General features: G+C 44.8%; 1 protein-coding gene across 1 annotated transcript in view; it reads left to right on the top strand.

The window, feature by feature from the left end:
* The first annotated feature begins 4,545 nt into the window (after positions 1-4,545).
* Positions 4,546-14,874, top strand: part of LOC121871840 (runt-related transcription factor 1-like) — a 91,771-nt gene continuing 81,442 nt past the window's right edge. The window contains exon 1 of the mRNA XM_042374367.1: positions 4,546-6,599. Coding sequence (XP_042230301.1) covers positions 6,275-6,599 — 325 coding nt within the window. The 5' untranslated portion in view covers positions 4,546-6,274. The remainder of the gene's footprint in view (positions 6,600-14,874) is intronic.

The following is a 14,874-nucleotide window of genomic DNA, read 5'->3' on the forward strand; positions in this document are numbered from 1 at the left end:
CCATCCTGGGTTAAGTATAAACTATGTTATTTATTTATCCTGACTCAGTATGTTCTCGTTGTTAATGATCCTGGGATTAAAAATAATAATCTTATCCATTGTAATACGATTTATATATAAGATAATGTCAGAACTCTCTCTCTCGCTCGCTCTCATTATTATTATTATTATTATTATTGTTATTATTATTAATCTAAGTGTATGTAATGATAATAATAATAATAATAATAATAATAATAATAATAATAATAATAATAATAATAATAATTCGTTATAAAAACAATAACTTTCAGATGAGACCGAGGAATTACGCTCAAGTATGACCGCAGGAACATACTGGAGTATGACCTTGGAGTGAGTGAGGCAGCGAGTGTGAGCGAAGGAGGGAGACAGACAACTTGGCCCTACGGCAGCACCACCAGGTAAGTTTATATAATACCTGTGTCCTTACCACCTACAGACAGGGGGGCAGACGAGGGAACAGTAGCAGGCGAGGTAACAGTAGCAGACGAGGTAACAGTAGCAGACGAGGGAACAGTAGCAGACGAGGGAACAGTAGCAGACGAGGGAACAGTAGCAGACGAGGTAACAGTAGCAGACGAGGGAACAGTAGCAGACGAGGTAACAGTAGCAGACGAGGGAACAGTAGCAGACGAGGTAACAGTAGCAGACGAGGTACAGTAGCAGACGAGGAACAGTAGCAGGCGAGGTAACAGTAGAGTTTAACAGTAGCAGATAGGGAACAGTAGCAGGCGAGGTAACAGTAGCAGACGAGGGAACAGTAGCAGGCGGGTACAGTAGCAGACGAGGTAACAGCAGGCGAGGTAACAGTAGCAGACGAGGGTAGCAGGCGAGGCCAGTAGTAGAAGGTAACAGTAGCAGACGAGGTAACAGTAGCAGACGAGGGAACAGTAGCAGGCGAGGGAACAGTAGCAGACGAGGGAACAGTAGCAGCGAGGTAACAGTAGCAGACGAGGTAACAGCAGCAGGCGAGGTAACAGTAGTAACAGGGAACAGCAGGCGAGGTAACAGTAGCAGACGAGGTGCAGCAGGCGAGGTAACAGGCAGACGAGGGAACAGAGCAGTGAGGTAACAGTAGCAGACGAGGTAGCAGCAGCAGGCGAGGTAACAGTAACAGACGAGGAACAGTAGCAGGCGAGGTACAGTAGCAGACGAGGGACAGTAGCAGACGAGGAACAGTAGCAGACGAGGTAACTAGTAGACGAGGGAACAGTAGCAGACGAGGGAACAGTAGCAGACGAGGGAACAGTAGCAGACGAGGTAACAGTAGCAGACGAGGTAACAGTAGCAGACGAGGGAACAGTAGCAGACGAGGTAACAGTAGCAGACGAGGGAACAGTAGCAGACGAGGGAACAGTAGCAGACGAGGGAACAGTAGCAGACGAGGTAACAGCAGTCAGCAATAGTTAAGTAATACATAACCTGATCTTCGTAATGATGAAGTTTGTGTATTGTTTATCTGTACAAGTTTGAAGTTTATACCAGCCAAGAATAGTCCTTCAACCGCGTCAACTAAGACCTGTTCCTCTTTCTTGTGTGAGTCTTGTGTTATCTGACAACACTAAGTCTTTCCCTGTCAACTAAGAGACAGGCAGACAGACAGATAAAGAGAGAGTGATAGATAATGACAGAGAGATATAAATAGACTTAGAGAGAGAGAGAGAGAGAGAGAGAGAGAGAGAGAGAGAGAGAGAGGTAATTGACATTTAGCCATTGTCCAGCTGAAACCCTGAAAGCTGGCGTCATAAAACCTTAGACTGTTTCCTGTACCACAAACAATTACAACCCTGAAGTTGTCTTATGAAATATTTCTTAATAAACACGTGGCTCTTTTGAAGCATTAAAAGGTTTTCGATCACACCCTTCATTTGTTTTGTTACTTCGAGACACAGGTGAGACACAGGTGAAACACAGGTGAAACACAGGTGAAACACAGGTGAGACACAGGTGAAGCATAGGTGAGACACAGGTGAAACACAGGTGAGACACAGGTGAGACACAGGTGAGACACAGGTGAAACACAGGTGAGACACAGGTGAAACACAGGTGAGACACAGGTGAAGCATAGGTGTGAGACACAGGTGAGACATAGGTGAGACACAGGTGAAACACAGGTGAGGACACAGGTGAAGCATAGGTGAGACACAGGTGAGACACAGGTGAAACACAGGTGAGACATAGGTGAGACATAAGTGAGACACAGGTGAAACATAGGTGAGACACAGGTGAAACATAGGTGAGACATAAGTGAGACACAGGTGAAACACAGGTGATACACAGGTGAAACATAGGTGAGGGACGGGTGAGACACAGGTGAAACACAGGTGAGACATAGGTGAGATATAGGTGAGACACAGGTGAGACATAGGTGAGACACAGGTGAGACATAGGTGAGATATAGGTGAGACACAGGTGAGACATAGGTGAAACACAGGTGAGACACAGGTGAAGCATAGGTGAGACAGGTGAAATATAGGTGAGACATAAGTGAGACACAGGTGAAACACAGGTGATACACAGGTGAAACATAGGTGAGGGACGGGTGAGACACAGGTGAAACACAGGTGAGACATAGTTGAGACACAGGTGAGACATAGGTGAGATATAGGTGAGACACAGGTGAGACATAGGTGAGACACAGGTTCGAAACTCAGTCCAGAATAAGACTCTGATGGGTGTTGTGAAGGTCACGAGAAACATTCACTTGTTGTTTACACTTAACGACGCCTCGACTGACAAAGTGAGAATGAACCACGCTTCGAGTCACTGACCAACCGAGAGAACGTCGACTTGAACCTCGGGAACGAACCCGTTGTTTTGAGTCAACACACACGGATAATAATATAAAGATTGAATATCCCGGCGGTGGAAGTCATAATGCAGAAAATCTTGGTAAATAGTTCATAAAATAGTTATGACCTATTGTGTCTCTCTGTCACATACTTCGTGTCTGTAACCAATTTCTGTCAATTTCTGTCCAATTTCTGTCAGTTTCTGTCCAATATCTGTTCAATTTCTGTCTGCTTCTGCCTCACGTAATATAATGATTTTTTTTTTTACGCTGTTAAGCTGTTTTATGGGCAGCTGGGTATTAATTATTGATCGTTTTCTCATCACTGCTCACCTACCGTCACCCGTTACACACTCACCACTATTATGTGTTACACTGTCACACCTAATATAGAAGACGTTACACTGTCACATATAAGAGGGAAGAGTTACGTAATGTTGAAACAGTAGAATATAAGCTAATATAGTGAAACCTCTGTATTACGGACTTTTCTCTATATATAATCCGTTAAATGTGGGTTTTCAGATAACGGACCCTTGTTATAATGGACTTTCATCTATATAATCCGTTAAATGTGGGGTTTCATATGTAACGGGACCTCGATATAACGGACTTCCCTCTCCAAATAGTCCATTAAATAGAGGTATTCAACTGTATTGGTATAATTTGTATAAGCCAGCACGTAGGGACTGGCTTGTGTGACTCGCCTCCAAAAGTTTCTACGCTTCCAAGCCTCCGCGCCTCTATTATTCCAAAAGCCCCCAAACCTCCACGCCTCCAAACCTCCAAACCTCCAAAAGCCTCTAAAAGCTTCCACGGGGACAGAATAATGAACTCAGATATCAGAACTTGGCAAATCTTGAATTAGCCCAAATATTATATCGTTCCCAGTTAGCGTCTCAGTAGTGGTTTTGTGGGCGAGTTTTTGCGCGGTAGTCTCTCATGCACATCTAAGTGGCATTTGAATTATTACTCTTGATTTTTTTATTCATTTTTGCTGGTGTTTTTTCCAGGATTAAATTTTTTGTGTAAATCGGGGAGGCTAGGTTAGGTTTAGGGTGGGTTAGGTTAGGTTACGTTAGGTTACATTAGGTTTGATATTAGGGAAGAGTGAAGAAGTATTGAAATCTGTTGTGTGTTTTGATGATGTTATCTCTCGTTCATGCATACATAAAAATACATACGTATGTGTCTGTCATGCATACACATACAGACACCGCCCTCCCCCTACACACTACTACTACTACTGCTACTACCACAACTAATACTATTTTGCTGTCATTCGGAATCGAGTTTGACGATCATCCAGCTATGATACAATGGTAAAAGTTATTAAGGATGTCACCTTCGTTAGTGAGCTCTGAGGTGACTCGAGAGGCCGATACGGGACCGGCAGGGCTGTCCATAGATGTTGCACGTGTGGAGGCGCTGGCAGCTTGTCTGTAATAAAAACAACACCTGTAATAAAAAACACAACACCTGTAATAAAAACATTACACCTGTGATAAAAAAACAACTGTAATAATAAAAAACAACTGTAATAAAAAAAGAAACACCTGTAAAAAAACACCTGTAATAAAAAACATTACAACTGTAATAAAAAAATTACATCTGATAAAAAACACAACACCTGTAATAAAAAAAAACATTACATCTGTAATAAAAAAACTTAAAAAGCATAACACCTGTAATAAAAAACATCTGTAATCAAAAACATAATACCTGGAAAAAAAGAAACACCTGTGATCAAAAATATAATACCTGTAATCAGAAAACATAACACCTGTAATAAAAAAACATAACACATGTAATAAAAAATAACGTAATAAAAAACATAACACCTGTAATAAAAAACAAAAACACCTGTTATAAAAACTATAACATCTGTAATAAATAACACAACACCTGTAATTAAAAACAACCCACAAACAATAGGTGACAGCATATGAATCTCTACCCTGAGGAATACCACCACCACCACTGCTGTACTTAGTGAAACGGGAAGATCAATTTTATCAGTACTATCATTACTGCTCTCTTTTACACCCTGATGATGTGCGGCGCGCTGCCTCTCTTACCAGTTCTTATGGCGACTTTTTACCACACAGATGAGTTTTTCTGTTGGGGGGAAATAATAAGGCATTAAGTTGAAAGAGGAAAAAAAAGTTGAATGGGGGAAAATGAGGTGATTCTTAGGTGATTTTCCTTGTGTTTTGCTTTTTGCTTCTGTTTAAAGGTGGATTATGTGTTAGTAATGTGGTAATTTACTGTGAAGTTGTATGGTGATTTGTTTTTGGGTGTGATTTGATGTTTATGTATGAATGTGAGGTGTGGTGTTAACAGGTGAGATATAATGATGGGTCTATAGTCTTTACCTGAGCTGTATTATCGTCATGAATTACTTAGCAACTGTTTTTTGTTTTGTTTTAATGATGTACAAAAAATCGTAGTTATGATTATTGTAGATTAGATAGAGGAAGAGATATTTGGGCTTCAGGTATGTTGTGGCAGGTGTCTGGGATCAGGTGTATAAGGTGTGGCGTATGAGTGTTTATCAGCAGCGTGGTGTTGAGACAATGTAGATTAGCCTTGATAATGGATATATTGTTTTGTATATTGTATATGGTAACTCGTAAAGTGACGGTGTGGGTGGAACATTGAGTGTACAGTGGTGTGGAACATTGAGTGTACGGTGGGTGGAACATTGAGTTCACGGTGGGTGGAACATTGAGTGTACGGTGGGTGGAACATTGAGTGCACGGTGGGTGGAACATTGAGTGTACGGTGGTGTGGAACATTGAGTGTACAGTGGTGTGGAACATTGAGTGTACGGTGGGTGGAACATTGAGTTCACGGTGGATGGAACATTGAGTGTATGGTGGGTGGAACATTGAGTGCACATGACTTTACGGAGGTGTGTGTTATCCTGAGAGAGTGACGGTGGGAGTGAGCGTGCAGGTGGTCTGGTGCGGTGTGCGCATGCGCAGGTGTGGTGAGCGGCGCGTGAGTGAGGAGCGCGAGGCCGGCGGGGCTCAGTGGTGAACCCGCGCGCCCTGAGGACACAGCCGCACACACCGCCCGCAGCACGGCGGCTCCACGCGCCCACAACACCCTCACCTCTGACACACCTGCACTCCCGCAACCACTGCCTGCGGTCACACGCAACTACACCCGTGGTTCCCGACCGCCGCCGCCACGCTTGTCCACGTGCAACGCTGCGGCTTCTTGAGCCAGTGGCACTGACGCGGGTGTATCAGCAACACGTGCAGGGGCGCCACCCCGGGGGAGGAGGTGACGGAGTGTACTCATGGGTGTGTGGGTCTAGTGCGCAGTGAGAGTGTAGTTAGGGGCTGTGAGAGCGCCCTGGGGAGGTACAGTAGTGCGAGGCCCCTGGTGAGAGGCCAGGAGCCCCGGGGAGAGTGAAGCTCGAAGGAGAGCAGAGTGAGTTGGCGGGGCAGCAGGATGCACCTGGGGGAGGAGATGGGTGACTGCTGGTGGTCCGAGCGGGCCCTGACGGAGCTGCTAGGGGAGCACCCGGGGGAGCTGGTGCGCACGGGAAGCCCCAACTTCGTGTGCACCATCTTACCGCCCCACTGGCGGTCCAACAAGACGCTGCCCGTCGCCTTCAAGGTGATCGCCCTGGGCGAGGTGGGCGACGGCACACTCGTCACCGTCCGTGCCGGAAACGATGAAAACTTCTGCGCTGAGCTGCGCAACAACTCGGCCGTCATGAAGAACCAAATCGCCAAATTCAACGATCTGCGGTTCGTGGGCCGCTCTGGTCGGGGTGAGTACCACAGTTGTGTATTACAGTCACCTAACCTTCTTCTCGGAGTGTCCCTGCTCACAGTCCTTCTACTGATGGTTGACACGAATAGTAAAAAAATGCGAGATTATTTGTGAAGGTTGGCAAGAAGGGCGCGTGCGGAGTCCCTGAGGGCGGCCGCTGCCTCCCTCCCTCCCAGCCTGGCGGTGTTGGCGGCCAGCAGGAGCTCCCTCACACACACCTGCATTCTCACCTTCCCTTTCCACACTAGTGTTCACACTACCTTCTCAAAATATTTCCTCTTACATCTACCTCCACAACTCCGTCATACAGTACAGTACACACACTTAAACATAACCCACACCTGTCCGCGTCACACCTGTATGTACGTCTACATGTACCTGCCTCCATCACTAACACACATACCTGCATTGCCACAAAATTATACGCTTTGGTCACACTTTGCTGGACCATATCTTCTTCACTGTAAATATCTTCCATTAACTCGTCTCTCACAGGAAGTACACAACGTCCGCATCACACGCGACACAACAGCCAGCACTACACCTGTACACCTCACGCGACACCCACCACCTGTAGCCAGCACTACACCTGTACACCACGCGACACAACAGCCAGCACTACACCTGTACACCACGCGACACAACAGCCAGCACTACACCTGTAACCATGCAGCACGCAACACTGTATTGGTCGGACACGGCACAGATACAGATTCATTGGGAAAGACTGAGCGCTTACAGCAGGTGTGAGTGTGTGTGCAGTGAATGAAGTGCGTGTTTGGCGGGCGGTGGTTCGTGGTGGTAATGGTCGTGGTAGTACTATAATTAAACACTATAAAACACTATATATTCGGTCGGGTTAACGTTAAGCATTGTGTCTTTTATCATTAACCACAACTCTTATCAAAGGTGTTATGATAAAAACGCACACACGACCGCTGTACAATTGTTGGCGCACTTGTGAAAAAAATACGTTTGTTTTCATTATATTCTGGTCATTGTATATATTCTTGTGTAGGTATTATGACTATTAGAATGAAGATTGAAGTATTTTGGGGGCTAGATATCTGAATTAAAGAGAGAAATGGTAAGTATTTTTAGGTAAGATGTGAATAAGAGTGAAATATGGACGTAAGATTCCTGTTCCTGGGTTAACGTAACTGGTACACGGTGACAAGTAGTGATCTACCGCTCTCATAGGTGGGCGGCCAGGGCTGATGAGGAACAGGGCTCTCGTATTTGTGGTGGTGTGTGCTGGAGGTGTCTTAGTGTATCTAACCTAACCTAATATGGGTTAGGTTAGGTGAGTTCAGGTGAAGTTAAGTTAGCGTTAGGTTAAGTTAGCGTTACTTTAGATTAGGTTAGGTCAAGTTAGCGTTCGGTTAAGTTAGCGTTAGGTTAAGTTAGATTAGGTCAAGTTAGCGTCGTTAGGTAAAGAAGAATTGGTGTTAGTTTAGATTAGGTTAGGTTAGCTCAAGTTAGTGTTAAGTTAGGTTAAGTCAAGTTAGCGTTAGTTTAGGTTTGGTTAGGTAAAGTAGAATTAGCGTGAGTTTAGATTAGGTTAGGCAAGCTCAAATTTGAGTTAAGTTAGGTTAAGTCACGTTACTCAAGTCTAGACCAATGGACAAACAGAATCTGGTTCAGTAACAAATATATACAGCAACAGTGAGAGAGAGAGTGGTTTTATCTTGTAACAGTCACTGATGGACGCCACACACACACAATACCCGACAGTGGCTCATCCTCTCACACACTCCCGGCTGATAAGAGCGGTGGCGGTGTGTGTGTTTATCAGTCGCGTGGGTGGAGTGGTGACACACACACACACACACACCAGCTACCGTCACTGTATCTTATGTTACGAATGCTTGGGTCACAGGTTAGGGTAGATCAGGTTAGGTTAGGTAAAAAGAGCCCCAGAACGTTTAAAGTGGAGGACTGTGGTCGCCAACCCTCAGATATGACTGCTTTACACCTCGCTTACCGTCTGTGTGACATAGTGGCATCTCTATTTAACGGAATTAGGGATAAGTAAGTCCGTTATATCGAGGGTCTGTTAGATGTGAGACCTCTATTTAACGGATTATATCAATAGACGTCTGTTAGGGCGGTTAATCTTTAGGCTAAGTAAGCTAGAGACAGACAGACAGACAAGCAGACAGACATCAGCCACCCACAGTTAAAAAAAAAAGAGGTTTGGTAATACTTTTCACCATAATATAAGACCATTGAGTGAGACAGGAGAGCTTGGGCAGTAAACACACACAACACACACCAGCGGACCATCGACTTCCTTCAGCTGTCATCTTGACCTTGGCTCAATCTTGCAACTAAAACTAAACCTCTCTCTCTCTCTCTCTCTCTCTCTACGCTGTGTGTGTGTGTGTCTGTGTGTGTCTGTCTGTCTGTCTGTCTGTCTATCTGTCTAACCGGCAGAAACTTAACCACAGCTTATTTCACCTAAATTTTAACCAATTTAACACTAACCTAACCCTTCTCTCTCTCTCTCTCTCTCTCTCTCTCTCTCTCGCTCTCGCTCTCTCTCTCTAGTACAGTTTTTTTTGTATTTACTTTGTATTTTGAAATTAATTATTGTTGTATGTTAGTTACAAGTCATACACCCCGATCAACCCTCTTGGTGTGTGTGTGTGTATTCGTTCAGTCAGTCCAATTCACGCCTCTTCTGACCTAACTTATTAGTATTTTGGGCTCACGAGGGAATCTTTTTTTATAAGTATTCCTTCACGCTCTTCATGACCTAACTATATTAAGTCTTGGTTAAGGTAAAGTATCCTTCAGTGTCCAGTCAACCAACCCCTAAAGTCTTGTTGGTCGCCTCTCCCCTTGAACCACGAACCACCAATAGATTCAGACTCGTGAACCCGAAGCAGTAGACTGATACATTTATTCTGTCCATAAATGCTTCAGATTCACGAGTTCTGATGAATCTCTCGGGGGTTCGTGGTTCAGGGGGAGAGGTGAATGGACTTTAATAATTGACTCGACTGTTGAATTTTAATATACAAAGGTGATTAAGAACTAATCAATGTACCTGTGGCTATGTAGTACCGGTTGTTCTTGAAGGTGAAAAAACTAAAACAAAAAATCCCTCACTCGTGATAAACTTCCATTAGTTAAGTCAAAGTGTGAGGAGTTTTGTTGACTAAACCGAAGTAGGTGGTTGTGTGTGTGTGTGTGTACCAAAACTTTTTCTCTGTGTTGCAGGAAATATAAAGTCAACTCATAGCAATCTTGTTTTTTGGTGTGTGTGTGTGTGTGTGTGTGTGTGTGTGTGTGTGTGTGTGTTAACGAACGTACCATAGTGGAGGATCCATTAACATCATTTGTAAATATTGTTGTAGTGTTCATGTTTTGTTTTTTATGATTCTGTTGTTGTTTTTATGTTATTGTTTTACTTGTGTTTAAAGATGGTCTATACAGCCAGACGTCTACCAGTTGGGTGTAGGAGATATGGTGTAATTAGGATGTTGTTATGAGTTAAAAGTAACGTAATGTATGTAATTACGGTCCAGTTTTACCTGAGAACCGGTGTGTGTGTGTGTGTGTGTGCAGGTAATACGTTCACTCCCCTGTGTTCACTGACCATCTACAATATAACAGTTCGTCCGGTTACTGATAATAATAATAATTACCTGTGCTCGGTTATTGACTCTTAAGTGACCGTCATGTACCGGTCATATTAACATCAGGGGTTGGTTATGAAGATTTTATTTATTTTATACGTGAAAATAAATATATCCGGTTGTATACATTTAAGTAGTGTGTCCGGTTTATGTGATTTCTGTGTTAGTTACGTGTGTGTTCGGATGGGATATATTTCACCCTAGTGTATGAAATGAAATATCTATGTTCGATAACTTGTTCGTTTATAAATGAATGAAGGCGAGAGTATTCGGTTACTGAATTATAATATGCTTTACTGTTCGGAATGACTTCGTTTGTGAAATATTCTTGTGTTCGATTGTAAAAAAAAATATATAACTTCGATTTTTTTATTTTTCCTCAACTGTGAACGGTAATTAGAGGAGAGCATAGCGGACAGTGGCAGTTACCGAGCCTCACTCAGAACTCATTTTGAAAATTATTTCTGGGAGACGCGCCAGGTGTGGTGAGCGACTCCTGCACCTGTGTTACGCATCTGTGGTGGTACTTACACCTGTGTGACGCATCTGTGGTGGTACTTACACCTGTATGACGCATCTGTGGTGATATTTTCACCCATTCCTCACCACCTTCCTCCCCCATCTTCCTCCCCCACCATCTTCCTTCCCCCACTACCTTCTTTTCCCCTACTTTTCCTTCCCTCCCCCCACCTTCCCTCCCCACCCTTCTCCCCACCTTCCCTCCCCACCATCTTCCCTCCCTCCCCCTTCTCTTCCTCCCCCCGGGGCTGTTGTGCACCATATGGCGGGAGGTGGAACATGCAAGATCTTATTAACTAACAATTAGCCAGCTCTCTCTCTCTCTCTCTCTCTCTCTCTCTCTCTCTCTGTTTGTTATTACTATTGTTATTATTGTTTTTATTGTTGCTGTTGTTAATCCAGTACCACCCTTTTTACCTTATCAGCCACACCATATACAGTATCTCATAATACACTATGTGAAGGGTAGGAGACAGAGATGGGAGAGATATCTAGGAGACCGATAGCAGGCTGGAGATAAGGCCGAGAGATAATTGGGAGATAAGGTCACGTAAGGAGAACAATTAAGTGATAAATATATTTCTCACAAAGTTTGTTGTGAGGTAAATATTTTCTCTCATTCTTTTGTGAGGTAATTTTTTCTCTCACTAAGTTTGTTGTGAGGTAAATATATATATATCTCATTTCCTCAGCCTAAAACTTCTCTCATTACCTGAACTTTCTCACCAAAATTGACCAATAACTCCCTAATTACCTCCGTGAATAATTAGCTCCTGTTCCCTCACCCCACTCACCCCTCACCACCCTCACCACCCTCACCCCTCACCACCCTCACCCCAACCCCTCTGAGCCCTCACCGTCCTCAGCCCTCGGCCCTCACCCTCCTCTTCCTTCACGAATTTTGAACGATTTTTTTTTTTGGGGGGTAGGAGAAATTCACGCACGCTTGTTGTCGTAAATATGTCGCCATGAAGTGTTGTTATCTGTTTATGACTGTCATTTTGGGTGTCTTAGCTACGAAAAATACTAAAAGTTAGTCTGTGTATCCTGTCACCACACGGTCATAATCTTCGCTTCAGGATTATATAATGATCAGTGTGGCAGAAATGACAACGATTACTGTGGAGTGGTCCCGTTCATACCAGTAATTAGTAGTTGTAAGAGGAGGCAGGGGTGGGGATGTATGTATGTATGTATGTATGTATGTATGTATGTATGTATGTAAACGATATATACAGATATAGATATATTCCAAGTCTAGCATATTATCATACGTAATTTACTCTATAATATACACATAATATACACCATCATTAGGCAGACACTCGTACACAGTTTTAAAAAATAACATTGTGTGTGTGTGTGTGTGTGTGTGTGTGTGTTGTCTCAGTACATGAACTTCACACAGGTAAGTCTTAACCTTGAGAGTATTACCTGGTCTCTCGTTACACCTGAATAAACTGACACGAAATATTATGCAGACATTGTTGATATATTTCTCGGTGAGGCTTTGTTTTATTTTATCATATGTCAGAGAGGTAGTGAGTCAGGTGATGTTTTGTCAGTGGAGGTGAGTCAGTTAAGTTTTTGTCAGAGAAGAGTCAGTTCAGTTTTTTGTCAGGGGTGAGCCAGTTCAATTTTTATCGGGTGAGTCAGTTCAGTTTTTTGTCAGGGGCGAGTCAGTTCAGTTTTTTGTCAGGGTGAGTCAGTTCGAGCCCGTGTCACAGAGGACGTGAGTCAGTTTAGGCTTGTGTCAGTGATGGTGAGTCAATTCAAGCTTATGTCACAGAGATGGTGAGTCAGTTGAGGCTCGAGTTATAGAGGTGGTGAGTCAGTTCATTTTAGTCGGAGAAGGAGGTGAGTCAGTTAAGTTTTTGTCAGCTGGTGGTGAGTCAGTTCAGTTTTAGTCGGAGAAGGTGAGTCAGGGAACACGGTCTTCGCCATATTGTCTCGAGTCGACTTGAAACCATTAAGGAAAAAATCCTAGCCTTTATAGATAATCCTACTCTAATAAATCTGTCTGGTGGGGATTACTTGGTGGGGGAGTGTGTGTGGGGGATTACTTGGTGGGAGAGTGTGGCGGGGGCGTGGGGGAGGAGAGGAGGGGTAAATGGTCAGGGGATTAACAGTAGCAAGCTGGGGATTACTGACACCTACACGCCTGCTACCCTCCTCCGTTCTTCCTCCTCCTCCGTTGTTCCTCCTCCTCCGTTGTTCCTCCTCCTCCGTTGTTCCTCCTCTTCCCTCCTCCTAAAGGGAGAGTATCCCCCCAACAAGTCGCCATCACCAGAGATTTGTGGACAGAGAAAATATTTTGACAAGTCGAGGTCGCTCATTGTCAGGCGAGATCCGTCACTACAATAGGTCGTGGCTCCGTGGGGGGTCTCCTGGATCTCTCCCAAAAAGTCCGTTATATGGAGGTTTTTCATTTAACGGACCCTCGATATAATGTATTTTCTTCCATGTAATCCGTTATATGGAGGTTTTATATTTATCGGAGGAAGAAGAAAGGAGGAGGAGGAAGGATTATCCAACGCACTCATCCAACTCTTGCAGGAGGTGAGACCACAACACACTCCACCACACTACACTCCACCACAACGCACCACTACACCCACACGCACTCACCACTGCACTCCACACACTCCACCACAACGCACCACCACCACTCCACCACAACGCACCCACCACTATACACTCCACCACACGCCACCACAACACACTCCACCACAACGCACTCCACCACTACACACTCACTACAACTCACTCACCACAACTCCACCACAACTCACTCACCACACTCACTCCACCACAACTCACCCACCACAACGCACTCTACCACACTACACCCACCACACACTCCACCACCACACACTCACCACAACTCACCCACCACTCACTCCACCACAACGCACTCAACCACAACGCACTCCACCACAACGCACTCACCACAACACACTCCACCACTACACACTCCAGCACTCCCCACCACAACGCACTCCACCACAACACTCCACTCACCCACCACAGCACTTGCAGCAGCAGCCTCGCCAAATATTCGTTGTTGTAACAGAAGTTCTTGGTGTTAACTGTTCAATTGTGTTAAGAGATTATTGAGAGTGTGAAGGAGACTAACTCACAGGATGCTTGGCTGTGTGTGTGTGTGTGTGTGTGTGTGTGTGTGTGTGTGTGTGTGTGTGTGTGTGTGTGTGTGTGTGTGTGTGTGTGTGTGTGTGTGTGTGTGTGTTCAGGACGTTTAGATCGGTGTTAACATGTGAGTATGTGTGTGAGTGTGTGGCGAGAGAGAGAGAGAAATAGCTGTGTGTGTGTACAGGAGAGAAAGACAGAGAGTGTGTGTGTTTATGTGTGTGTGTGTGTGTGTGTGTGTGTGTGTGTGTGTGTGTGTGTGTGTGTATTGTGTGAGAGAGGGTGTCTGTGTGATATGAAGAGAAAGAGGCGTGTGCGAGAGAGAGAGAGAGAGAGAGAGAGAGAGAGAGAGTAACACGCCCGGCACGCAGCACACACACATGCCCCACAGCTGCCGCTCAGGTCTACAGGTGCCTATACCAAGACCTGGGACCTACCTGCCGCGCCCTACACATTCACACGTGCCTCTAATGGCTCCTCCTCCCCTTCTGTGCCAGCTAGTAGTACACGACTCCCTCCCCCGCCCCTCCCTTCCCCTCCACGTCTCTGCCCTCCCCCACAGACACACACACAACCACAACACACCCATGTCTACCACTACGACCTTCTCCTATAAGAGTTGGATGAGTGCGTTGTGTACCATAGAGCAGGCAGACACACACACCCACACACCGGATAGAAATTGAGGTTAGGTTAGGTTTGGATAGAAGATTGTGGTCGCCAACCCTCAGACGTCTGGAATTGATTGCCGTGGTTACATCTAACCTGTGGTGGTGATGGTAGTAGTGTCGTGGAGATGGTGGTTGTAGTAGTGATGGCAGTGTTTAGCCTCGTGGTAGTAGGGGTGATGTTAGTTGTAGTGATGACAAAATGTGGTAGTGTGGTTGTAGTGATGATATAGTGTTGTAGTAGTGATGATATAGTATTTAGTATGGTGGCATAGTGTTGTAGCATAGTGTTGTT

Source organism: Homarus americanus, unplaced genomic scaffold (genome assembly GCF_018991925.1).
Source record: "Homarus americanus isolate GMGI-L3 unplaced genomic scaffold, GMGI_Hamer_2.0 scaffold39675, whole genome shotgun sequence".
NCBI lineage: Eukaryota > Metazoa > Arthropoda > Malacostraca > Decapoda > Nephropidae > Homarus > Homarus americanus.